The sequence below is a fragment of the Meleagris gallopavo genome, chromosome 1, assembly GCF_905368555.1.
Source record: "Meleagris gallopavo chromosome 1, MGAL_WU_HG_1.1, whole genome shotgun sequence".
In the NCBI taxonomy this organism is placed as follows: Eukaryota; Metazoa; Chordata; class Aves; order Galliformes; family Phasianidae; genus Meleagris; species Meleagris gallopavo.
Window position 1 is genome coordinate 172803034 of NC_139404.1, and position 27836 is coordinate 172830869.

Consider the following 27836-nt stretch of genomic DNA (forward strand, 5'->3'; position numbering starts at 1 on the left):
CCATTTGTCAGTTTGCAGATGTTGGCAGTGGTGACCATGTATTTTCTTCTGCCTAGGCACACGTGCACAGCAGATGTGCCCCATATCCTCTTGCCTTGCTATTAACATCATCACACTCCTTGCATCAGGGCTGCATCTCCTTTCACAACCTCCACCTTCTATATCCCACTGAAGAGGGGTCTTTTCTTCATGTAGAGCTGTAAGTCAAGTATCACAGCAACCCCAAGAGAACAGCCTCACCCATCCCTGAGTCTGTCATGTCCTGAGTCAGCAGGGAGGGAGTTCCCACATCAGAGCTGCAAGGAACTGCAGATGGTCTCTATGCTGGAAGCAGTTCCCCACTGCTTAGGGAAACCCCTGCAGCAAGCAATTAGTGGTAATGACACACTGCTCTACTGTGGTTTGCACAACCACTGGTTGGAAAACTCCTCAGGAAAATCCTATTACCCCCTCAAGGCTTGTCGATTATTTACTGTTAAGTCAAGCTCTAATTTTGGTCAACAATTTATTATTTTATTTCATTTTTTACAAAGTGTACAGACCAACAAACATTTCACCAACAGAACAGTGGTACTTAACATTCAGAACCCACTGATTTTTTTATTGCAATGTACAAGTTACAATATCTAAAACAAAGAGGAGCTCCATCTCTTTACAAAGACTCCAAGAATGAAACCAATAATTGTCTGAAGTGCCAATTCAATAAACATGAATGTAATTACAACAGAAACAACTTGTCAAGGTGCATTCAGTGCCACTGACAGATTCTCAATCACTTACTGAACGTGGTTCAAGTTATCAAAGACCATTTACATCTGTAGCCATGCTTTGTACTGACAATTATGTTCAAACATATTTGAACATAACTGAAGACAGAAGATTTGTATTTTAAATTCAGGATCGAAAGGAAAAAACGTAGAGTACCTGTAGAAGTGACTGAGACAAAGACTTGCTGATGAAATTCTCATTATCACAGGTACTAGAAAAACAGTGAATCCAATTCAGCATATAGAACCTCACCTCTCTATCCATGATTTTCAAAGACTCCCACCTAGCAAAATGACAGCCATACACAGACCCAGAAACAGCACAATGTCAATGATCTTCTCTCTCTTCCTACTCAATGCTGTCTTGCCACGTTCTCCATAAGTTTTGTCCTACGGACCTCGCCTCTCCTTGCCATTCGCTTGTATACAGATAGGGGTGTGCTGCCCTATGGACAACAGCAGTAAGTGCTAACTCACAGTTCCACTCTCAGAAATCTTTCTTTTATTAGTGAATTCGCAGTAATGCATAAGTAGAAGTTACATTTGGTATCCTTTCTTAGCACTGCAGACTCTGGCCCAGACCTTATTTAATTTACTTGAAGAAAATGATCCGGCTCTCAATAATGTTCAGCCAAATTATATTTTCAGTTACCCACGATGAAAACTCAGCAGGTGCCGTAAGTTCAAAGGGAAGGACTAGTATTTGTATCAGTCCTTCTTTGGATCTAGGGAAAGGGGAGCTTACAGAACAGTAATTCTCAAAAGTTCTAAACAAAGTATCACCATTTGAGTTGAGGGTTGCATAAAATCTTTGTAGCAAAGGAGTCAAAAATCCATTATTACAAAATGGTGGATTTTTTCTCCTAAATACAGGACAAAGAGACTTCAGGAGTTGAGTGACCCTGAAAAACAGATCTGTGCTACCTAAAGTACTTCTCATGCCATTACAACATCTAGGATACTGAAGTCTGTTATTTTTCAAACCCAATAAAACATGGGTACATTTCCCACATTAAAAGCAGCAAAAATTAAGACTCATAGGAGCTATGTCTGACTGCATCGTTATATCTGCTTAAATAGCGTTTCTCAAAAAAACAAAATGCCTTAAAGCACATCGTCTGCTACAATAAAGTTTTAAGAAAAACTGCAGTGGAAACTGTTCAAGTACAGCCAGGGTGCAATTAAACTTGTTAGAAAATATAATTTAATAGCCATTTGTTTCAAAATATACATAATGTTGGAAAACAAACAAACAAACAAACAACCCTAATAAACCAAATATTCACCAGGTTTCAAACAGCGTCTCATCAAAATGAGGTACATCTATGTCACCTGCCATTGTGGTTGGTGCTGAAATGGAGAACAGGTCTTCAAGGATATCATCCCTTGTGGGACTCTCAAAACCGATTTTTTTCACACTGGATTTGCTCATCGTATGTTCATAATTACTGCCCTTTTCAGGACTGTAATAACTGTGGTCCTCACTTGTCATTGCTGCATGAGATACGCTGGTCTTCTCAGCAGGCTCCGCTGGTGCAGCACTGCTGCTATTTACCATTTCCATATACATACACTCATCTTCACTTTTTGGAACCTCTGAGGAAGCAACAGTTGAAGTAGGGGACAGTAGTTCTGCCAGTATTTCATCATTACTATTATGGCTACTGCATCCTGAGTTCACACTGAATTCAGATGAATTATCTGCAGCATCAATGTGATACTGCAGTTCCCTTAAAAAGTTCTGCAGTAATTCACTATCATTATGAGATTCAGTCTGTGAAGGGGCACTTACATCCCTAGCAACAGGTTTTCCACGTTTCGCCTGTTCCACTGCTAGCCTGTCTAGTGAAGCCAACTTCTTCTTTTTAGCATTAAGCTTTTTTAACAGTTTCAGGCGAAGCTTTCTTGTTTTGTCACTATTTGACTCTTCTGCCTTCACAGAATTATAGCTAGGTGGATGGACCTGAGTTGTTTTACCAGAGCTACCTAGAGTATTGCCTGACTTATTCCAAGTTGGGTCTTCCATAGCACTATGATTCTGGGGAAGACAAGTACCTTGAGAAAATCCTTTGAACTTTGATAAATAATGAGCATTATTACTTCGAGGAAGCACTGATGTTAGGGGCTGAGATGTTTTGCGTTCACCTCTGCCTTGAAATCCACCAAAGTTACTTGCTCCTTTAACTGGCAACCATGTGTCACTTAACTTCTGCACTGAGGGAGTTTTGCAGCTTCTCTCATTCTTGGGCATCAAGGCACTTGAAGGCAGAAAAGAAGTATTCTTGCTTAACAGTTTTTTTACCCAGCTTCCTACAAATCCTCTTTTTTGGTCTTTGTCTGAAGACTGAAAGGAATTATTATCAGCAGAAGAAGTTGTAACCTGAGAATGAACTGCAATTTTGCTTGCACCTTTCAGGTCAGGTGATTTTTCTACAATATTCTCTACTGGTGGCAATTTACAGTTTATCTGTTGTCCTGAACTTAAACCACGTTCTCCATTAAGTAAGTTAGCTTTACCATCTGTGCTTTGAGCAAATAATGAGTCAGATAAGTTGGGGTCATGTTTTTTGGGTACAGGAGGAGTAATACATGCTGGATTCAACTCTTGTAGAGATAAGCAAATGCTGGAATTTTCAGACAGCGTGTTTTTATCATTCATAGGTACATCAGTTCCAATGAGCTCCCCTGTATAGGAAGCATTAGGTGAAAAAGCTGATTTCTGCGTTTCCCATGAGCTCATTTCAACAAGGTTATTTTCCATCATCTTTCTGTTCAGCATTGATTTACCCTCTGAGTCAAGTAGAGTTTCTTCAAGAATCTGACTTACAAGATCATCACGGGCAAGATTTTCCGAGCCACAGTGGGCACTACTTTCACCCTCAGCTACCCGCTGCTGTTTCTCATCAGGAATTCTCACAGAATCTTCTTTGTGATCTTCCGCAAGTATATTGTCTACAGCATTATCAAAACCATGGTCCAACACTGTGGAATTCAACTGCACATTATTAATAGTAGAATCTTCAATATTTTTACTCTGATGCTGTGAATTCTGTTCTTCTGACAAATGGGATGCTTTCTTTTCCCAGATGACAATATGAATCTCTGTCGGAGGAACTTCAAATCTGTTGTGTCTCCTGCAGTATGGACCCTTTAAATCATCACATTCAAGCCAAGTTCCTGAAAAATAAATAACAATCAGTGCAGTCACTAAGAGGCTTTTAAAATTGAAGTCTTCATCTTCTGACACTTGTCAAGCATTTTTATTAACCTGACAAGCAGCAATTAAATTTTCTTCTCCTTCATTCTTTATTATATCCGAGGAAAACTGGGAGGTTTCCACTGTAAAAAGATCACCCCAAGCAGAATTTGCAGCAGTATTATTACAAGTCAGAGAAGGTCTACTGAAAAACAAAGCTAAGCTTTTTTGCCTGAGCTAATAAGGCTGACATCTTGGCTGAAAATACCTGCACACGTCTGAGCAAAGAGCCACCTCTTAAATTAAGTTCCTCGGTAGAACTTTTCATTCCTTAGATGGAAGGCATGGGGGTTTAAGAGAAATTGCTCATTTTATAAATTTGCCTCATCATCTGCAAATTGTTCATCAAGTATTTTACTGCTTGAAATTTTTTAAAACAGATATAGACCACATATACACGATGCTTAGGATATTCCTTACTAGGTGCTTCCTTACCAGCTGCTTCCTCTTTCTTCTTAAACTCAGGTAGTATGACTTATACCATTTTCATACTGTTAAAACATTTGATAAGATTGCACTCCACTCCCTCTAGAGAAGCACAGAATACCATCTTTTTACCATCTGTGATTACAGAGTTCCACTCAGATGAAGCTCTGCTGCTGCCAATCCTACAACCATCATACCACTAGCAATGTTTCCATCGTGCATGCGTGCCTCCCACCTCTCATGTGCAGCTAAGTTCAGAAATGAATACAAACTTCAATAATGCTGTTATTTCCGCATGTCACCTAATTTCCAGTCAAGAAAAGACCAACTATCGGCTTCAAAATAACTGATGCTATTTGTCCAACAGCCATGCTTAGATTGTTTGCTGGTTTGTTTTTTTAATTATTATTTAACTTTTACAAAGTTTTGAAAGGAAATGACTCTACCCAAATAACTTCTGCCCAAGAGGGCAGAACACAGCTGAAGAAATCAGTTACACCAAAACTAAACCTTCACCCTAAATAACAAAGTTCCTACAATTATTCACAAAATCTTACGTTTAGGATGCAGACAAAATAAATCCTTGTTACTGTCTATGGACTATCCAATAACCCATGAAACACTATTTGATGTAGAACTCAAAGTACTGTTTGTACATAGACCTAATGTTTCTTACCATCAGGAGTCAATGACCAGGTTATGAAGTGCTTCTTACGCATTTCATACTGAATAACAGATGTTATTTGGTAGATGCCTTCTTCAAGCTGAAATGAGTAACTCTTCAGGTTGTTATGTGGCAAGCCTTCTAGGAAATGGAACATTAATACTGAGGGTACTCTAATAAGGAGACAATAAAGAAACAGTTTGTTACAACAAAATAGTGACAAAAATTCCTTATGGAAAGCTATGTGCAAGGCATTTCAAGAGTTCTGCCCTTACTATTCTGTTTCTACACGGGACTCTTACAATTGTACTGTACTCAAGGAAAAAGACATCCCCAACTGGATGCTCCATTTTGTTAAAGATGAGGGGAGAAAAAAGAAGAAAAAAAAAACTTTGGGCGTGGGGAAAAGGTGAGAAAAGCCAGAATACAACCGCATCATAATCACAGTACAAAAAGACATTGTTCCCAAGGCAAACAAGTAAATCGGTAAAAATAGTTTTATTCACCAATACCAAAAGCTGCAGAAATGCTGAGATTGGCTATCAGTTGTTGACATTTACTACTTAGCAGAAAGTATGACCTAGCTTAAATGTATGTGCTAGTCAGTATGTTAAAAACTGTTCCTTCTATGTTTCATGTAAAAACCATCTGCAGTTTCAGCCTTTAAGAATTATCTAATATCTAAAGAAGTACTTATCAGAGTTTAAAGCTTTTCAACTGTAAACCCAAGACAACAGTTTGGCTTTGAAAGCGATACTATGTTCAATACATGAAATCACAGAATTGTATCCATTTTATTTTGAAGTTCGTATGTCAAAACTTACTTTTCCAAAATCATCTGTCTTCTTTGAGATCTATCACTGCAGTTATTGCACGGAGCAACATGAACAGCATTAAGTGGATGCCAATCAGGGATTATATTTGTGAACGTTGTTAGTGTTTTCCTACATCTGGACACACACACACACACACACACAGAGTAAGACAATTTGCTGATTAGAAAACAATAAATATTTGCAGTTTACAAGGGGAAAAAGTTGCACATTACGACAAAGCTAAATTCTATTCATATTCATGCCATTTGCATGTATTCCTCTGTGACTACACTCTATCCAAGACAGCACTGAATTCAGTTCTGCCACACATTATCAGTCACCACTTGCTCTCAGCAGCTCTGCAGCCTTCAGCAGAGCATTATTTGTTCCTTCTCCCTTAGCATATTATCTCTGCTTCCTTTTCAAGGAATGGTAGAGCTTCCACAAGGATCTGTGTAATTCACTAGCCACTACAAAGTCTCAAGGAGAGAAGGAAGTGGTAACTATCTCACAGTGCACGTTATACAATCTCTTGTTTTAAAGAAAAAAAAACCAACAAACCAACCAATCAAAAAACGCAGTACACTCAGAGCAAAGATTACAAAGAAGTTATATTGCATGAAAATACAATGTATGGGATATTAAATAACGTAGTTTCTTCCTTAGCCACAGAAAAGGCTTCCTCTATATTCACTCTAACCTGGATTTTTCCACTTTTTTAAAAAACATAGTATGCAACTTGGACACACCTTATTAAGCAGACCTACACATTTTACTTGGTTAACAGGTATAATTAATCTCACTTCACCTGTAGATCGAGAAGCTTATTGTATGAAGTTCAGATAGTGGAGAGAAACGGGCATTTTTCAAATAAAATGACCTGCCTCATAAAGGTGAGGTCCCTTTCTCTGGACTCTAACAGCCTAAGTGACCTGTGGCTACATGAATTACATCAACACTCAAGAAATGACTTGCCTGTAATACTATTTTAAAACACATTAAAGTCTCTGATTCTTTTCAATCCAAATGAATGTTACAGATATCCTTCAATAGTAAAAGCATGCTAGGCACATATTCTGTAGAGCAGCAACAATCTGTGCATTCTCAGCACAAGATCAGAGCGAGCATGGCCAGGCACTTGCTGTTGCCTATTATTTCTTTCTTAGTTAAGAGATAATGTGGTTTCCTAAGACACTACACAGCAGTAAACCACTTGCAAATGCCAAACTGAACAAGCAGTTCACATAAAACTTCACCCAGAAACTTAAGCTATAAAAAACCTGGAGATGCAAAGAAAAGTCTTTTATTACATGCAGATTCAAAGCTACAGTAGGACAGTTAAAGAGAAGTCACATTTATAAAAAAATCTCACCGGTCCAGGTATTTGTAGCCACAGCACATGCATTCAAACTTCCATGAAAATGAATGCAAAAAGAGTTTCTCAGCTTGCTGATCCTGTTTCAAGAGGAGAGGGAGTGCGAACACTGGACTTTCCTCCTTACCTTCAAAGACAGGGAGAAAAAACAGTCGCTGAATTTGAAATCAGATTTCAGTACTTCAAAAGGGAAGATAAGCTCACTGCAACGATTGCAATTCAGGGCATCCCTCTAAAGCTCCCAGCAAAGAGATTGATCCGTGTTACTAGGCTGTTCCCAATGACAGTTTCAGGAATGCAGCATAGTTACAGAAACCTGCCTACATTTCAGAAACAGCGAGGGACAAAACAGCTGTCACACAGCACACTGTGTGTATGTCACAAGCTAACAAACGTATGACTTGCAGGGTGTCTTGCATGCATATACACAGATGTATTTTTATGAACTGACAGGCTAAAAGTCTTTAGATGTACAGTTTCCTGAAAATGAATACTGAGGTGCTGCACTAATTACTTACCTAATTCACACCTAAGCTGTGGCTGAAGCTGTATAAAAATTTGGTTTCTTATTTCATTGAGAAGCAATTCTGCTTTAGGAAGAACATCTGTAGAAAAAAAAAAAAGATACACATGCTTTCATGTATTTACGTGTAACACCTCCAACCCCTTCACACACACATAACCCTAACATGAGCTCATTATGTGCTGGTATCTTTCACACTAATCTACACTTGTCTAAAACTGTTAGTAAAATAGTCACTGCTCAGTATTAATTGATCTGAAAATTACAGACTGGTTTATAGAACCTGAATGCCAACCCAAAATAACTTCATCTGACTTAAATTCTCACCAAGAATGTGTACCCATATCTAGGGTTCTTTCCAACATGGGATATTCTATGACTCTGTTCCAGACAGTAATAACACATAAGATTAATGTAGTCAAACATTACAAACCACAGAGATTCAGAGATTAAGAGTAGATTTTAAAACCTAAACATGAAGACCAAAAGCACAAAGATTTGCTTACACGTTTGTAATGACATCATATAATTCATAATAAAAAAAATTTAAATGCTAAATACTAAATTCCTAAGTCAGTATTTTCAATATTAAAAACCTATTTTAAAATTGCATACTTATCTTACTATGTATTTGCAAATTACAATGTCTATACACATACATTAAGCACATGAAAGAATACATCTGTTACTACACAATTATGATCATAATTCACACCAATTAAAGGAAGGATTTAAAACAGCTATGGGAACTACTTCTTATTTTAAAAAATTATGTGTATGAAAAGGTAAAAAACATTTTCTTGCATCTCAATTGCTTTTGCTTGTTTCAAAACATAGCCACATGCAAAAAATAGTGAAAAAGTAGATGGAAGAACAAAAATACTACAGCTGTTTTCCACAATAATACTCTTCATCTGATCCCCTTTCCACTCCTGCCAAAATGAGCCAACTTCTTTTGCAGTAGTTCCTGGAAATGAAATGTTTCAAACATCACCATATTCCACCAGCCGTTCTAAGGGAAGCAAACTAGCACACCCACTTTAGGGTTCTTCCATACCAGAGTTCCTTTGCGAACACAGCAGTAGCACAACACAAGGGAAAAATAACATCTTGGCTGTTGCAATTGTAGAGGGCTTCCAGGTAACATCTGAAACCCCCAAAATCAAACAGACCTTCTGGCAAATAGAGTATGGTATGAACCACTAGAGAATTTCTTTCAAAAATTTTAGATTTTTTTTTGTGTGCCTCTGTAAAGTACTGTTTTCTCTGCCACATGGTGGATTAAACCCTTTTTGATACACTCACTATTCTTTCCAGTAAAGATATGATATCCTTTAAATTACCTAGTGCTGTTCTAGTGCTATATTCTGTCATACTGAAATGTACACTTCTCCTGGAAGACCTATTGAAAAAGAAATTCATGAAGGGTACTGGCTAGCCAAAGGTCTGCAGTAATTCTCTGAAGGGTGATTGCTTAGAAGTTCAGGCTTATGACTCCACTGGGTCCATTCCAAAGGACTAGGAAAAATAAATCTTAGTTTAAGAGCCTTAAACTGAATCCACCATATGGAAAGTGATCAAAGGCCAAACTATCAGACTGCAGTATCACATCCTCCTCTCACTCCCAACTGTGCTACCTGAAAGTTTGCCCCCAGCTGCTCTCCACTGTCTCTGTGCTTAGAGGCTACTACTCTCAAATCTATTAAGCTGCGTAGTTGAGTACTTACTAAGTCTTTCCAGACAGTATAAACCAAGTTAAAACCTTTTGACTAATTTTGACTAAAACAGGTTACACCCTGTACAGCACAGCTAGCAGACCCCAGAGGAAGCATTTCTTCGATGAACAGAGCTGGAGCCAGAGAAGAACATGTTCCCAGCTTGAATATTTTTGGTGTGATAAGGCAACTGTTCATTACACAGTGACATAAACCACATCCAAAACAATCCCAAAGATTAAGATTAGAAAAATAAAGCAATAATTAACCAACAGAGAGGAAGGAAACAAAGTACGGCTCAATCACATAATTCACAAGTTTTCTACTTTGGCTGTGACCAAAAAAAAAAAAACCAAATAACCAAGACATCCTTTGTATTTGATGTCTACTTTCAATGTGCACACATTTATCCCAAGAAAACAATTGCAGGGGTTACTGGGAGTCTGTGAGCTAAAGCACACAATCCTGCAAATTCATAGTACTGAGTTGTACCTGATTCATTTGTGACCTTGAAATAGAAAAGAGGCATTTTTAAGTGCATTGCACTAAATTCCAAAACAGAACAGTCTGAATATGAAAAAAACAGTAGCTGAATGAACTCACCTTTTACTTTACTCCTTTTACAGGTATTCAGCAGAACAGTTGCTCGATTATATTTTGTCAAGAGTTTTTGGAGTAAACATTTTTCATCATCTTCTACTAGAGCAAATTTTAATGCTTCTAAGTGTACCAATGCAGACAAAACACAATCTAACCAACAAAGATTATACTTGTTTCTCCACTGAAGACATAAATCTGTGTTACTTGTGGAACAGTTATTGTCTCTGAGCAAAACTTCAGTTGCTGTTGAGCTGTGAGTAGAGTTTGGCAAGAGTTGTGTTCTGGAGCTAAAATTCTTAGGCGGACTTTCTTGATGACCATTGGTGTTGGAGGTTGTTTCAAAATCCACCTTCTGATTGATGGATTTCTCATTATTAGATTTTTGTTGGCCATTTTCTAAGACGTCACATACACTTGACTGAGGGATACCTAAGCTATCACCACAGTTTTTGACAACAGGATCTGTATTAACAGTCTGCTCAACATTTACCACATTATTAGTTCTTGCCAGTTTTGGATTTGATTCGATAGGAGAAAGGTCACTGGTATCACACAATTTCCTTTTCTTATCATTAGATGGAACTTGCAGATTTTCTGAATCAGTAGAAATAATTATGCTGTTAAATGGTTTGTAACCAAGTGGGTAGATACACTAGAGGAAAAAAGAAAAGTTACGATGAAATCTAGAAAATCATTTCAGGTGAACAAGAGTTAAAATAACAATGAATGAGATCCTCAAATGGAATGTAGGACTTGCATAAAATGATATTTTATTGAAATGAATACATACATTCAACGTACACAAGTGAAATTGAGCATTTTTATCCAACCACTGTCTTACAGATAATTGTGAAGTGTATCTACAAGTAGTGACTTCCAATCCCAGAAAGACATTTTAATTTTGCTAAGGAGAGCTCTCTCATTCTGTAAAATCCATTCCAGTAGGGTACATATTTGGGATTATTAACTCTTGCTTGAGAGATTACAAGTATTAAAACCGGCAGGGCATCTTTCAGCTTAGCCTGATACATTAGACCATGCATTGGTAGGGTCATACAAATATGCTATTCTGCAACTGGGAATATACAGTCAAACACACTATTTCCCATTTCCAAACCAACACCTTGATTATTTTAAAGTGGGGCAAGGGATGGGGGACACAGCTTGAAGACATCTAGCCCTTGTATTCTATTAATTTAAGGGCACCATTCTACATGACTTTGCTATACCCTCCCTTCCCACACAGCAGAAGGGAGAGGCAGCAAACCACCGCTCAGATATTAAGAAGCCCAGAAATCTAGCTAAAGCTAAATTTAAAATGGAAAAAGTGTTGAAAGATACTGTAGTTACTACTACAAACCTATCTGCATTACTTAAACGGGAAAATTGGAGACTCACAGCTTTATGAGTAAAACATCAGTTAAATGCATTTGCTAATTTTGGCTTCATATTCTGGTTCACACAAAGATTTGTTTAGTATCACTTGTGTCCCCTTTTTATGTGAAACAAACTCTACCTTACTCCTTTTAATCTGCTCTTTTTACTCTTCAGAATAGCTAGTTGTGCCCAACCACTCCACACATAGAGGTTGACTATGTTTTTATCTATATTACAAGCAAACATCATTCAGAACATAACATCAAAGGCATCATATTTCAACATTCTGCTCACTACCAATCAAATCTTGAACGCAAAGATGTTTAACTCTAACTGGCAAAGGCCTCTACACTAGCAAACAGAACTGTTAATTAGAGTAATACCTGAGGGTTTTCACAAAGATAAATGGACTCTTGAAAATTGATGCGGTAAGTCCGTAAAACTTGAACCTGGCCTTTCTCTTTGCAGACTGGACAAGAGTCAGGTGAAGTTTTTTTCACGGGAGCATGGCTCTAAAAAAAGAAAAAAATTGCATAATCTTACATTTGTTAATATAGTGTCCCAAGTTAAGACATATATACACACAGAGATAGAAAAGCAATGACTAGCTTCTAAACACTTAACACCTAATTCGATATTAAGAAGTAAAGCAGACTAGGTTTTGTCCTTGTAAATAAGATATACAGTCTTAGTGTAGAGCAAACTACACAAATGTGTCTTTTGATTTAAGCATTCAAATATTTAGTAAGGTATCTTCGACAATACAACTATGCAACAATTCTACTTATACTAAACCAAAGGATACTTATAACCGAGGTACACATGCTGAGATCTTTGAAATATGAAGTAATATACATAGAAATGCACAGTCATAAATACAGCACCAGTAAAAAGTTCAGACACAGATCTATTTAGAATCTTTCGCCATTGTTACAGATTTCCGTGGAAAATAATGTTGAGGGTTTTTGTTTGTTTGTTTTTGGTAAAATAAGACCAATTAAAAATCTCTCAAAACAGAGAAAAAATATGAACTTTGCACAGATGTAAAATAAGTTTCAACTGACTTTTCCCAAATACCCCACCATGTGGAGTGTCGATTTCCCTATACCAGTCCCTTGTCCAATCACGCGCAAACCATTTGTAGTCTTCTGGGTATCCATCCCTCTGAGCCACTGGCTAATTTATCTCACTTGTAACAATGTCATGACCACTAAGGATTTTTCAAAGACTCCTGAAAAATAAGAAGTGAATACAACAATTAAAGAAAAATTCAGTTAAGTTTTTTTTGGGGGGGAGAAAAATACACCAACAATAATGCAGCCCATACTAACTGCAGTAATGACATCAGAAGAGGGTTTTCTTGACTCAAAATACATATTTTCTAGCACATATAATGAACTCAAAACTTTAGATTAAGTCACATACTAGATTTAACAGCTTTAGGCCATGAATCTGTAAACTTATCCACTCTCAACATGCTCAAGATCTCACTTATTTGCCAAACGTGCTATACTGAGTGGAGATGCCTTGCCCAAGCATCTCAACTTACTATATTCTAACTCAGACAAAATTCATTTCCTTTACAAAATGGCTACAATGGGATCTCGCACACTTATAGAAAGCTGTGGAGGAATATTAATTAAAAAAAAAAAAAAATTAAAAGCCCAAACACCACTTCAGCAGTTTTCAGGGAAGTACAACTGGTGCATAATGAACAAGAAGTTTAACTTGTAAATGTAACTGCTTCCAACTCCAAAGGGCACCCTGCTGTTACTGTCACTGTTGGGAAACTTCTCCCATTACTTTAACAATGCTATAGCCTCACTAGCAAATACAAGCTCTTCTGCAGTATCGCTGCTACATAAATCTATTGCATATTTTACAACTGACATCACATATTCCATTTTGTACCATTTCTTGAATTCAGGGCCAATTTTGCCTTTCTCACCTATCAAACACATGTTTGTTGAGGAAGACTTCAGTACAAACAGAGCACACATCAGCAAGCTGCTCCTTAAGCCTTTTTAAGACATTCCCTCGCTGGCACTGATGCTAACAACCTGAATCAGCCAGAGAAACAGGTTTAAAACTACAGGGACCAAATGCTGTTCCTGTTGACTTCAAAAGGAAGAATAACTACGATCAATATTTCTCTCCTTAAGATTCAGGAGGAAGATAGAGAAGTTGAACAGCAAAGTCATCAAGGTTACTACCTTCCTTTGAGCCATAATTTCTTCTTCATTATTTCTACTGACCAACATTCTCTGATAGCACAATGTCCCTTCAACTCTGTTTCACACCACAGAACTAACTCAGACTACAGTACCTTTTGAAAAAAGGCTGTAAATAGCAGTTTGATTCCAAATCACAGCTACTAATGGCCAAGGAGAGACTCTACAGAACTGGACAGGATGCTACAGGTCAACACTATTAATAACAACAACAAAGTGCAGCCTGTAAAATGTAACAACTAATTTCAAATCAATCCCCTACGACCACGTGAAGGGGTCAAAATGAGAAGACAGCATGTCCTACTGACACTTGAAATGCATTCAGCAGCACGAAGAGATGGTATACTGTAATTTACAAAATCAGAGGATACAGTAAAAGGTGAGGACAGAAGCATCAACCCACACATAACTTTAGAGATTATGGTTAGTTTTCAAGTAGGGCTTGAAGGTCTACAAACCACGTGGTCCCAAGCTTGCTGCAGGCAAACATCAACTGATTAGGCTTAAGTACACAGGTTTAGTGGACTACAAATGAAAGCCAAGCACTCCCCAATTCTTTTCTTACACTGCAGCAATAGCACTATCTCAGTCTCCCAATTCTCTATTACCATATATTCAGTCCAGATGGGAATTTGATTTCTTTACTCAACAAATGAAGTCGTGCTTGTGTCAAACATACTAAAATAAATACTAACTGTACATTCCATACCGTCACTAATGAGAAAACATATCCAGCTTGTTCAGAGGACTTTTATTCAAATGCTTTGCCTGAAGCAGTCTTAGGTCTCTAGGCTAAATGAAATACAAGATCACATGTCTGGAACTCCAGGCAGTTTCTCACCACGTAAGTACAACTCATCTTCATACACTCAAAAAGGTGAGCAACTCTAACCTGAAGATAATTCCTTGTTAAGCATGCCTTGATTTTATAAACAATATTTGTTTCTTTGCAAGTCATAGTTAATTTTGCCATCCTTCTCAAAAAGAAATGCATGTGCTTTTTTTCCCCCTGGTTATTCTCTCTTTATGTTCCCTGTTAATTCTGCTCTTTTTTTTAAAGGAGAGGTACTGTTTTGAGATGTACGATGCCCTCCCAGGTAAAATCACCCAGCAGTAGTACTGTGTTACCAGAGCCCATGCCATTGATTGCACTGATGAACAGAATAAAGACCAATAAAATTGTTAATTGGCCTTTTATTCCAGACACATGCGAAAAAAAGCGAACATTGGCCTGCTGGTCCTAGACATGCAGACCAGTACCAAGCAGCCTGTCTGTACATCAGCATTTGTAACACTACAACAAGCTACCAACAGCCTTCGTACAGCTGTACAAAACGGCCACAGATCAGTAGCTGCCATGGAAAACAGCTACTTACAGACCACAGTGTCACCCACTGTAGCAATGGGTAATATCTGTGTTAAGATATGAACGTGTTTTCAAGCCTACTGGATTGTTTTAAAACTTTTACACCACTTCTTTTATCCTGGGTACTTGAGAAATGTTATGCAAACTGTGCTGTGGCTGTGGTGCAATTATCAGGCAATGTTATGGCTCCTTGGACAGCTAAGTTGATCTAATGGCTCAGTATTGTCTGTAGGGACATCTCTACATCTCTTTTCTCAGCTTTTCCCCTCCATCATGTTCTCTGTCAGCTCACCCTATGACCAGCCTTCTCATGAGCTGAGCACAAAACAGCTGGAAATCCAGCAACACACAGGAGTTTTTCCTGCTGCTCTAGTGTGTCAGATTGGTCTATAAGAAAATCTGGTGAGCTGTGAAGGTAACAGGGCAGAAGGAAGAGAATATTGAAAAGGTAGGTCATGGATTTCTACAGCAAAAGGAACCTTGAAAGTAGGAGCAATACAAGGGGAAACAGTACAACAAAACCAAAAATCAGTTACAAACTGCAGGTGACAGAACAGTGGTTATATCACAGAGGAAATTTCAGTGTTTGAAGGTTAAAGGAACACTGAAAATGAAGCTCCTGTAAGCCACCACCTTCTCTCCTGCATCAAAAAGGTACTGAAGAAAGAGGAGGAAAATAAGTCCAAGGGAAAGAGTTATGCATATTGCCTGCGGTGTTAGCTAGACATGTTCGTTACACAGGTCAGCTTTCTTTACCTGAGATAGCAAATATAAATAGTCACATCATAACGTTAGAAAAAACTGTAACAAAGCACAGTGCAGTAAGCACAGCACCAACAGGACACACAGGCATCACACAGGCTGCATATGGGGACACAGACATTGCCTTCCTGCAGAAAAGCCTAACACAGGCTGAAGGGAGATTAAAACTGATCATAGAATCATAGAATGGCCTGGGTTGAAAAAGACCTCAAAGATCATCTAGTTTCAACCCCCTGCCATGTGCAGGGTTACCAACCACCAGACCAGGTTGCCCAGAGCCACATCCAGCCTGGCCTTGAATGCCTCCAGGGATGGGGCATCCACAACCTCCTTGGGCAACCTGTTCCAGTGCATCACCAGCCTCTGCGTGAAAAACTTCCTCCTAATATCTAACCTAAACCTCCCGTGTCTCAGTTTAAATCCATTCCCCCTTGTTCTATCACTATCCACTCTCATAGACAGCTGTTCCCCCACCTGTTTATACGCTCCCTTCAAAACATCTGATGACACCACAGAACAACTAAGCCTGCACTGCGATGGCTGCGCTGCTCTCGAAGTTTCTCCTACAGCCAGAGTTGTCCTAGTGAATGCTTTTACTAGGGGTGCAAAGAGGGACTGAGCGTGTTACCGACTCATCACTGAGCCCTCCTAGGGGAAGAAGGAGGCGATTTAGGTGCAAACACGGCCTAAGGGGGCACAGATGTTTGGGGCTGCCCGAGGCAGGAGCTCGGGGCGGGGCTGGGAGCGGGCACAGCCTCTCCTCAGCACCCGAGGGTGCTCGGCCGCCTCGGGGAGGCCTGGCCCGACCGCCCGGGTGTCAGTCCGCATCGAGAGCGATCCACGCGCTACGGAAGGGCTGTGGGAGAAAGAATATATACCGTTAATTATCACATCAACGTGGGAAGTCTGTGCAGGGGGAACACACTTAGACGCGCGCCCACACGCACACGTGCACGCACTGCCGTCTCGCTGCGTAGGCGTCCCACCCAGCCCCGCGATCAGCCAGCGTCACCCAAACAAAGACACGCGCACCCTGAGCGCGCAGCTACTGACATGAAATACTCAGTCGGCATTTAGGAATGCGCGAGGCCGCCGTCTCGCCGCTAGCTCGGCGCACGGAGGCGGCACGCGGCCCGCCGCACACCGCTACTCACCGACCGCCTCCAGCGGCGCTGCCATCCGCGCGGGCCGCGCGCCGCTTCCGGCCGCCATGCCGCTCCCGGCAGCCAACGGGCGGGCGAGGGCTGCGCGGCCGCGGCGGGGCGAGCGGCGGAGGTATTCTCTCCTCCCCCCTTCCCTTCTTCCCCTTCCTCCCCGCTCGCGGTGGGCGGGGCCGGCAGGAGGGGCGCTACCGCCTCGCAGAGCTTCGCCGCGGGCGGAGGGCGGGGCTGGCTGCGGAGCGCTGGTAGAAGGGCGCCCGGGGCGGCGGTAGCGGTAGCGGGGTTCGGGGGGCGGCGCTCGGCTGTGCCGCGTTTGCTCCCGCTGCGGCGTTCCGGGCTGCGCGCTGGGCAGCTCGCTTCTCGCTTCTCTTGGGTAGCGCAGAGCTCTGTCGGGGTGGCTCTGCGGAGGGGTCGATCTGTGGCTGTTGGGGCTGTGTGTCGCGGGACAGCCTCAGGATGAAACGGCGTCGGTTGGGAGCGGCTCGGCTCTGTGCTGTCCCTTCTTGGGCGGCGGGCCGTGCTGGGAGGGCGTGGCGGTTTTGTTTTCGGCTTCTACCAAGCCTAAGTTGCACGTGTGTGCTGCCCAACATCTTCTGGTGAAAGCTCTTGGCTTGTGTGTGTGCTTCAGAAGGATTCAGGTGAATTTTTTTTTCCCCCACTTGTCAGTCTGGGCTGACTTAGAAGAAGCTCCAGTGTGGGTTCCGGTTCCCTGAGCGGTGAGAACTCAGGGCTTGATGCTGCTGAGGCTTTAAAGGCAGCCGATGCCTCCCTTTTCCTGGGGGCTGTGGTTGTTTGTGTTGGTGGTCGCTTTTTGGTTGTTGTTGTTCGTTTGGTTTTGTTCCCCCGGTGAACTTAATTCCTGATCAATTAACTTCTACCTCGGGTGTTTTGTATGTGCTGTGAGGTGCCACAGGGTAATTTCCCGATGTTCGTTTCTGTTCCTCCCAGACATCCAAGTCAAATCAAGGCAAGCTTGGGCCGAGGAAAGCATCCAGAGCTGAGTTTTTGTGTATAATGAGGGAATTTCCCACATGTGTGGGGAAGAGTTTATGTGTTGGCAGAGAAAAGGCATGGAGGCTTTCAGTTCACAGTGCAATAGAACTTTGTTCATCCTGAACAAAGCAGCACTGAAGTAATAGTTACTGTATGATGCAAACTCCAGAGTCACCAGGAATTGGTTTGGATGTTCCAGATGTGAACTGGTCATGACTGGGATCTAGTCGGACTCGCTGTTCATTCAAATATTGTTTCCATGTTGTGTCAGTCTGTCTAAATTTGGTTTAGTTTTAATTAACTAACAATGTACGATGGGCACGTGGCTTATTTCTGGTTTTGATTCATTTCCATCTTCACCTTCTTAAACTGGCTCTAGTTAACATGGGAAGAGCAGAAGTTTCAAATGCAATTTGGAGTGCTGCTTCGGGTCTGATATGCATTGCGGTTTCAAAAGAGTGAACGGAATAATTATCTGGAAATTAACTCTGAACTTTGGGGAAATAATACTCTGTGTGTATAGATAGCAGATTGTACTCAGGCTGAGAACGTGTGCTGTTCATGTGTGTCTTCTAAAAATATTTTCACATGCAAATTACATAACCGTTGGCTGCATGCTTCTAACCAGATTGTCACTGCGAGGCTGATGGTTCCTGAGAAACTGGATGCAGAGTGGGAGATACCAACTGAAAACTTCTGCTTGAAAGGTTTTGTTTTTCAGGGTTTGCTTGTACTGTTCTCTTCTTTTACCAAAACCATATGAAATTAGAATTTAAACACATGAAATGCCTTTTTGAGAATGCAAGACTGATACAGTAACTGACTATATGTATACCTCTTTTTTCCCTGTTTAATGCTTAAATATATGGTTAATATTGTTATATACATATAGGATGAGTTTACAGTCCTGACGATTGCAATTTTGAGAGTGAATTTTGAGTTGTTTGTGTATAAAAAGTCAAGATTACTGCAATTGTAAACCTTGCATTTCATGACTAACTTCAAGTCCACAAGTCAGATTCTTGCATTGCTGCTAGCTGATGTTGATATGTACACACGGTATGCCTGGCTCTTGCATTCTGGTATTGTAACCGGAGAAAGGGAGATCTTTGTTATGAAGTCAGTAGCCAAAATATGAGGCTGGGTTCATGTGGTCACCTGCTGACCTGTTTAAATCCTTTTCTCTGCAGTGGAAACCTCTTGTAAGATATTCTTAGGACTTTTTTTTCCTCTGACCTTTTGAAAATAAATTCTGTGTTGTTTCCCTACTACAGTGTGTAACCTGTGTAACCTTGACAAAGAGGAGAAGTTTATTTGCTGCTGACAGTTAAAGGTGTTTTTTTTTTTTCTTTTTAATTTTCCCCACTCCAGCTCTTAACAGGAGCATCTTTAGACTGTAGCAGAGAGAAAAACTATCTTGAATGGAACACCTTAAGCACATTTTCTTAGTTTTCATTGTGCTCTTTGAGTTACTTTGTCTCGCTGTCCTATGGCTTGTAGGTTTCAAACTCTAATGCAATATGGAGCAATAATCAAAACTTGGTAGCTTTGGGATTTTCAGAACTGGATTGCTTTCAGGAGTATAACCCTGATGCAGTGTAGCTTCAATATCATGAAACCAGTGATGTTTTCCAGTTGTGATTGCTGTCCATAGGATGCTACCCCCAATTTGGCTATATGCCTGCATCACAGAATCATAGAATCACAAAGATTGGAAAAGACCTACAAGATCATCCAGTCCAACCATCCACCTATCACCAGTAGTTCTCACTAAACCGTGTCCCTCAACACAACGTCTGAATATTCCCTGAATAGCTCCAGGGTCAGTGACTCCATCACCTCCCTGGGCAGCCCATTCCAGTGCCTGACCGCCCTTTCAGAGAAGTAGTATTTCCTAATGTCCAGCCTAAATCTTCCCTGGTGCATCTTGAGGCCGTTCCCTCTCATCCTGTCACTGGTTATGTGAGAGAAGAGTTCGACCCCCAGTTCACTACAACCTCCCTTCAGGAAGTTTCAGAGAGCAGGAAGGTCTCCCTTGAACATCCTCTTCTCCAGACTGAACAATCCCAGTTCTCTCAGCTTTTTGCCATCAGACTTGTGCTCCAGAGCCCTCACAGCTCCACTGCTCCTCTCTGGACACACTCCAGGGCCTTGATGTCTTTCTTGCAGAGAGAGGCCCAAATTGAACGCAGTGCACAATGGGGTTGTATTGCTACTCTTAGTGCAGGTCAGCATTATGTAGAACAAATATTTTAACACTGATGTAAGGAACTGACTTGAACTCAGTGTGAGGTAATATAACATCAGTCCAAATGAAGTTGGGTTTTGGTAAGCACAAAGATCTTGGTTAACTTGTTTATAACAATGAGGACTTCAAAAATGGTGTGGAAGTTTGGGGTTGTATTGGTTAAATGATGTTCAAAATAATAATTAAAAAAAAAATTAGACAAGCAAAGTGTTCTGAAATAAATTGAAAAAAGCATAGGTAATATTTAACATCCAAACAAGATGTGTTGGTTTCTAGTCTCATATTGTTTTTTTTGTGTGTGTTTAACTGATGTTTCTCCTAAAGGCAGGTTTTATTTAGGTCTCCCTTTCCCCTGAGTTCAGGTTTTGTACTGGTTTTTCTGTTCTTCTTCACAAAAGTCTGAGATTTCTGAGATGTAATTTCTTTTCTCTTAGTTGTGATTGTATTTTTAAATGATTGACTCGTGACAGAATTCCAAGACATTGTATCAGGAAGGTGATTCATGAGTTTTGAAAGCGGTGCTTTTCAGCAATAACGTCTGAAGGCAGTGTTTTATTGAGGGCAAATGGGGATGATGCTGGTTTCTATTGCTTCTCTTTTCTGTGTATTGGTAAAAGGGAAATCAAACTATATCTGTGCAAGCACACAGGGTTGGATGTAACATACCATTCTTTTTAAAAGTACCCAATTCTTTCATTCTGTTTTCAGTTACTTTGGGAGTCTCCTGTTTTAATTTCTTGAAAATATGCAATAATCAAATGTATTGAAAAGTCAAGTCCTTGTGACGCTTGGAAAGTTTCTGAATATCTTGCCAGCTGAACTTGGTTCAGAAGGTAGAAGTATGATGAATATTACTTGCCATTCGAGACTTTTCCCAGGAATACTTTTAGACACTCGTGCTAAAATTTGTGTAGATTTTGGCAACCATTATCTTGTGGTGGTCTTATTTAAACTTGATTATTTTCTTTGCTCTCTACAAATAATTTCAAAAATCATCCTGTGAAAAGATGCCATTAAAAATAGTTTTCCCATCTCATCTTCCTTGAATTGCCAACAACTGTATGCTTTCCCAATTTCTCACAGAATTGCACGAGTCTTGGAAGTTACATTTTAAACTTGCTGGGGCTAATTGTGTGTGAGCTCACATCTGGCTGTAAGCAAAACCTTTCCTGAGCTTGAATTGTCCCCTCGTTTTTGGACCGTAGGGTTTCCTGAGGTTTAAGCATTAGGCTTAGCGTTATGCACATTTAGAAACAGTTGATGAATCAGAATTCCTTTATGTGGGGTTAACCAAACTGAAAACCTATGAAGTGCTGTACAGAGGAGTTACGTATCTGTTTTATTTTCTGGTGGTGCTTAAAGGCTGCATCACAATTGAATTTTGTTGTGGTTTTTGCTGTAATACATGTGGTTCTTCACCCTCAAAACCTGAAGACCATCATCCTTCTCAAATAAATAGATAAATTCCCAAACTGGTTGTGGAGTGGTGTGTTTTTTGTGTTTTTTTTTTTTTTTTTTTTTTTTTTTTGTAACTCTTGGCTCCTTTGCTGCTTGCATGTGGGACAGAGATGAGGGAGAAAGAAGGAAAAATATATATATATATATCTGTTACTTTCAATACTTTTTTCCCCCCGTGGTGCCTGAAATATCAGTAGTTCAACTTCTAGCTGTAACCAGATTTTACTACTGCTTTTTTGCTGGTGTGTATTTATCACCCCTCTCATTCTCATGCATTGCAACTTGCTGGCCTAATTGGTTCTAATTACATGTCATAGAATCATTAGTGCTGGAAAGGACCCTTAAAGGTCATCTAGTCCAACTCCCCTGCAGCGAACAGGGACACCACACTAAGATCAGGTTGCCCTGGGCCTGGTCCAGCCTGGTCTTGGAAGTCTCCAGGGATGGGGCATCCACCACAGTTGTTCCAGTGCTTCAGTACTCTTGTTCCAAAAGAATTTTTCTTTGTATCTAACCTAAATGTGTCTTTTCTAAGCTTGAATCCATTTCCCCTTATCACAATAGACCCTGCTAAAGAGTCTGTCCCCTTTTTCTTACAGCCTCCCTTTACTGAAAGCCACTCCCAGGTCTCCCCCACAGCCTTCTCTTCTCCCGGCTGAACAGCCCTAGCTCTCTCAGCCTGTCCTACAGGAATGTGTTCCATCTCTTGGCTCATTCTTGTGGCCCTCCTCTGGATGCACTCCAACAGCTCCATGTCTCTCCTGTATTGAGGACTCCACATCTGGATGCAGTACTGCAGGTGAAGCCTCACCAGCACAGAGCAGAGGGGCAGGATCACTCCCTCACCCTGCTGACCACATTGCTTTGGATGTAGCCCAGGATAAGGTTGGCTTTCTATGTGAGGGAACATTGCTGTTTATGTCCAGTTTCTATCCACCAGTTCCCCCCGATCCTTTTTGGCAGGGTTTTGCTCTGTTCTTCCATCCCCCAGCCTGTACCGATAGCAGGGTTTGCCATGACCCAGGTGCAAGACCTTGCACTTGGCTTTTCCTAATGTGTTTTTTTTATGTGGCAGCAGCATCCAATGATGTTTGCACAAGTGGGTCTTCATGTGGTACCACAAAAGCATCTCCTCCTCATTTGTTCCTTCTCCCCCCAAAGTGCCAGGACAATCATTGGTGGTATTCAGGCTGCGAGCTTCCTGTCTAATAATACACAGGATTATCACCAATGTGCAAATGCAGTTGTTTTTGTTGAAACAGGTATTCTCTAGTGAATTTTCATTTTCTAAAATAGAAGAGCAGTATAAGTTGGCAGTAAAAGGGAATTTCTAATATTTAGTAGAATCAATTGTTCATCTTTATATATATATAAAAAAATCAAATATTTTTGACAGAAATATGAAATGAAGATATCCAAGGTAGGAATTTTGCTGTTGAAGATATTCTCTCACTTTGTGGATGTGTCCTATCTCTCATTTTCAGCTTTAGCTTGCTTGATGCCTATCTCTTGCTGTTCAGTGACTGGGGCCCCTCGTGTGTGCAGTCAGTGCTGGAGCTTCTTTCCTGCATCAGAACTCCCAGGCCAGGTCAGTGCTCAGTCTGATTTGTGTTCTGCTGCACAGAGGTTCCCAGATTTTACTTGATGCTACGGGTGCTTTATTTTGCAGTAGCTTCCTACCTGCATTTTTGTAAGCATCTCCCTTTCCTAGTTGTGTGGTCAGTGCAGTGGTATGCTGGCAGGAAAGTTCTATGGCAAGGTGTGAATTTAACTTTTTTTTTTTTTTTTTTTTAACAGGTATGTAAGAGTAAACTAGGTTTTCTGGAGTACCTTTTACTTTAAGAATTAGTAGATCAAGTCAGATGGTTGCAACATTATGTGCAGCAGTGGTTATGTTATTAACAGCTGATTTGGGAAGGCATATGAGTAATACCTTGACAAGTTTAAGTTCCATTTTAGAACAGTTTTAAAGGTCGTCAGTGTATTTCTTAAAACACTCAAAATGCCTTTCAATTAGGCACAAGAATAAGGTTATCAAAGCTGCTGCAGTCTGCAGCCAGTCCTTCTCTTTTGTGCATCCCGCTGCTCTTTGTCTTGTGGTTGTTAACATTTAAAGAGCATGTTTATGGGTTTCAGTAGCCTCTGCAATCAACAGAAATTGCTCTGAAATCCTAATAAATGAATCAAAGAAAGATCTTCAGTTCTCTTTCCACTATTTAAACTTAATTTTAATTATGCTGTATTAATATCTGAAGTTATTTATTACCTGCTAATAGAAATACTTAAAATCTTAAAGTATGATTTTTTTTTTCCTGTTTAATTAGCTTGGCAGAGTTCATGCATAACTGTGCAGTGTAAATAAACTGTTACTGTATTTCATGTTTCAGAGCAGAGGGGCATTGCTGAATTAATATACATTTCTTTTGTTACTGTGTTGTTGGGTAATTGTGCTTTATAATATATTTCAACTTTTTACATTTAAATTGTCTCTGTGTTGTTGCTTGTTTTGTTGTTGTTCTTATGTTGTTATTATTATTTTTTTTACTAGCACTGTTATGCCATATTAAATTGCATCTTCTTGCATGAAAAAAGGTGTAAAATAGAATGCAGATACGAAATGGAGATCTTTATCAGAGTAAAAATAGAAGAACGAAATAAAACCATGACACTAAAGCAGAGGTTCCCAAACTTATTGTACTGAAGTTTGGTCATTGATATGGATGGGAGGGGACTGTTGATCCCAGTGGTGTTCATTTTTCTATCCTATGTTCCTCAATCTATGACACATTTCTGAAGGCAGAACTCAGCTCTGTGCTTCCTCAGAAGCCTCACTTACTAGTTTATCACCCCTGCTTCACTCCGTCCTGTTCCTGCAGACCACCATCTACTTGTGTGTGGCAAGCCCAGTTCCAAAATTGCTCTCAAAGCAGTATCTGCTTACAAAATGTTAACTGTTGAAGTGTGATGATGTTCACAGGCCTAGCTGGAAGGTATTGTGATACACCATAGCTAGAAACAAAGTGTGGCAAATAGCTGGTCTTACAAATCCTTCTTCAGATAAGTAGTGCCCTCAAAGGCCATTGAATGCATTTCATTAAGGATTACATGTGATTAGTGGTCTGTAAGGTCAAGAGTATAACCTGTCATTAATGAGTATTCATATATTAACGCTGCTTTGAACAGGAAGTTCAACTAGATTGCCTCTGAGGTCAGTTGCAATGAGAATGTTGTGATTATCACACTTGTATTGTGCAAATAGATATTTAATTTATAAAACGACGATTAAATAAGCTAAGCCCTATCAGATGCTGCAATTAGTTTTACTTATTCTGTCATATTGTAGTATGGAGATAAAACTTGAGTCAAATTTGTAAGATTTAAAACAGTTTAAAAAAAAAAAAAAAAAAAAAAAGCTTTTTTATGTATATAATTGAATTCCTTGTATATAGTTCTGTATTCTTAGCATACAATTGATTTGGTTGTGGTTCTGGAGCTAGTCAGAGTATAGTGCCAGCAAATGCAATGCTCTTAATTGCAGCTGAACTGTGTCAATGGGCTCAAGTTGACTCTGGCTATTTCAGGTACTTTTGGCACTGAGGCTGTTGTACAAAGCCATCGGTGCAGATCAGCAGTCTGAGAAAGAAAGGTTTGAGGCCCCAAAAACTTCCAAAGCAAAGACTCTGCATGTGAGAAGGAATTCCTATATTCAAAAACTATCAAACAAACAACGTTCTGTGTTTACATTCTGAGTATACATAGATGTTACCACAGCTGGTTGAGTTGAATAAACAATGTGCTGAATGAGTTTCAAGATGGATGCTTTTTCATTATTTAAGAAATTGAATTTGACTGATGGTAGTATGGTCCTTCTCATTAAGATGTATGCAGAACTCATACAGATTTCCTTCCTGCTTTTGGATAACATGTATACCTACCGATACTTCTTTCACTGTTACCATTTAGTATTGTAAATTAATTATTTTAATCATAGAATCAAGGTTGGAAAAGATCACTAAGATCTTGGGTCCAGCTGTTGACCCATCACTGTTGACCATACCCACCGAACCTTGTCCCTCAGTGCCACGTCTACCCTTTATCTAAAAAGTTGGTGATAAGTGAGGAAGTCTCCAAATGGCTCACTGCAAAAAGCCAAATCACTTTCTCATTCACGTGACTGGAAATATTTTTGTACAATGTTTGACCCTTCCAAATATATTAAATATCCACATGTGATTGTTGTCCTGCCTTACTGCAGTGTATTTCGGGGAAGTACTTGGTCGCTTCTCTGTTTTTATTTAAAAAAAGGGTCTAAGATATCAGCTGATGTAAGTAGTGTAGTAAGGGCTGGATAGGTCTCCTGGTCTATAGGAATTATAGAAAGAAATTAAAAAAAAAAAATAAAAAGTGCTATGAAGGAGCTGAGTGAATTCTTTACGTTACTCTTTGCTACAGAGAATGTTGTGAACATTCTGTTCTTTTCAGACAATGTAGATGGGACATTATCTGATTATTGAATTAGAGAATCAAAAAATTGAATGCTCAAATTCTCAAGACCCCTCAGTCACAAGGACTACATGCAGTTCCTCCTGTGGTTCTAGAGAATGAAGTGGCTGAGCTGCTAAGAATGCCTCTGCTTAGGAAGTGATGCTGTGCCAGAAGACTGAGAGCTGTCAGTTGGTGTATGTGCTGCACTTCTAAACTGAACGTATCTGGAATTTGCAGACCAAGGATTCATATTTTAATGCCAAGCTAACTGATGTAAATACTGAAGTACTTGAATACAGTCAAGCAGTTCTGTGAGTACACAGGTCTAATAGAGCCTAGTTTGCTACATAGCCATATGCCTTAGAGGTACCAGCTGCTGCTGGGATGTTTATAAGCTGTTTCTATTATGTCTGTATTAGTGTTTTAATAATGTGGATACGTGCTGCAGCCTTTAGTCAGTTTGTGCAGTTTGTGGCTCTATCTTTTCTATTCACCTGTCCAGTGCTTGGAATTCTGACATCTCTGAATGCATACAAAACTGGAAATGCTTTTTGCTTGCACTTTCACAAAACTGAAATCAGGTAGTGGACTTAGAAGTTATGAAGGGTCTCACAGAACCTAGGTAGGCACATTAAACAACATTTGTCTCATCTGTCTTTGTCTGTCTGAACAGAGAAGCAGCAGGAAGGTCATCTGTTTGGCACTTCTAACCAAAACAGGGGTTCGTCAAGTTATGCCTCAAGAGTCTGTAGTAGAAGTGTTTACTTTTGTCTTTAAATAAGCATCCAAAGTAAAATTCTATATACATTTGGTAAAATTAGAGAAAGTTGTGAGGAACTGGCGGACAGCCTTCTAAAGGATGCATTAGCATAATAATGGTAGATGTCATTCAGTATTTGCAGTTACAAAATAACTCTTAGTGGAAGGAATAACTGAACTACCTAAAGAGATTTCTAAATTACAAGTAAATGTTGCAAAAATGCATTTAAGATCCCAGGTGAAAATATCCTTAATAAGTGTCCACTGTGAAAGAAGCAGCTTAAAAATTTATTTTAGTGATGCTCCTTAGTAGCTTTTAATGAAAGTTCCTTACTTAATCATCTCTGCTGAAATGAACTGTCCATCTGGTTTCACTGCAAAAGCCATTGATGTTTACTTTACTGATCAGTGTGTTTACGTATCCTCTGGGTGTTTTTAAATGCTGTTGACAAATAACAAGTTCTGACAAATAAAGTCTTTGCATCTTACATAATTAAAATAATACTGCTGTATTTCTTGCTTTTGGATTTATTTTCTTTGGGTTATCTCTAAATGCTCAATGGCAATACATTCATTCTGCCATTTGGAGGAGCCTGTGCCACAGAATAATGATCTGAAGAGAGCTAATGTATTTGCAAGGAAGAGTCCTCATTTGTGCAATAGTGTTGATGCAGCTAAGAGGTGCCTTGCCAAGTTCAGGTAAGTGTTTTCTCTTTGCTATTTTAAAATGTAGGTCTGCTGCCATTTCATTTGAATTAGCATATGTGCATTGCCATGTCAGAGCCTGTCAGGCTTCATGTTGGTCATTTGGCACATGAGATAACCTGAAATGAAGAGGCATGTGCTGTAGCATGCA

At 39.8% G+C, this 27836-nt stretch overlaps 1 protein-coding gene and 1 long non-coding RNA gene across 4 annotated transcripts in view; one reads left to right on the forward strand and one right to left on the reverse strand.

Annotated features, from left to right (window-relative positions):
* Nucleotides 1–488: 488 nt before the first annotated feature.
* On the reverse strand, nt 489–17172 carry USPL1 (ubiquitin specific peptidase like 1). Of its 2 annotated transcripts, XM_085216067.1 has the most exons (9): nt 17032–17168; nt 12583–12749; nt 11902–12030; nt 10145–10793; nt 7822–7908; nt 7301–7430; nt 5938–6063; nt 5126–5286; nt 489–3944 (listed from the first exon to the last, which is right to left on the reverse strand). In XM_085216067.1, exons 2-9 carry the CDS (start codon nt 12676–12678, stop codon nt 2050–2052), a joined length of 3273 nt encoding a protein of 1090 aa, XP_085072193.1. In that variant the 5' UTR covers nt 12679–12749; nt 17032–17168; the 3' UTR covers nt 489–2049. The 2 variants fall into 2 exon arrangements, with proteins under 2 accessions (XP_085072193.1, XP_003203447.2); XM_003203399.5 differs by having other exon boundaries at nt 12583–17172.
* LOC104917548 (uncharacterized) overlaps nt 17160–27836 on the forward strand; it is a 31565-nt gene continuing 20888 nt past the window's right edge. For both annotated transcript variants that reach the window (XR_014881083.1, XR_014881084.1), the window contains exon 1: nt 17160–27679. This is a non-coding gene — a long non-coding RNA (uncharacterized LOC104917548). The remainder of the gene's footprint in view (nt 27680–27836) is intronic.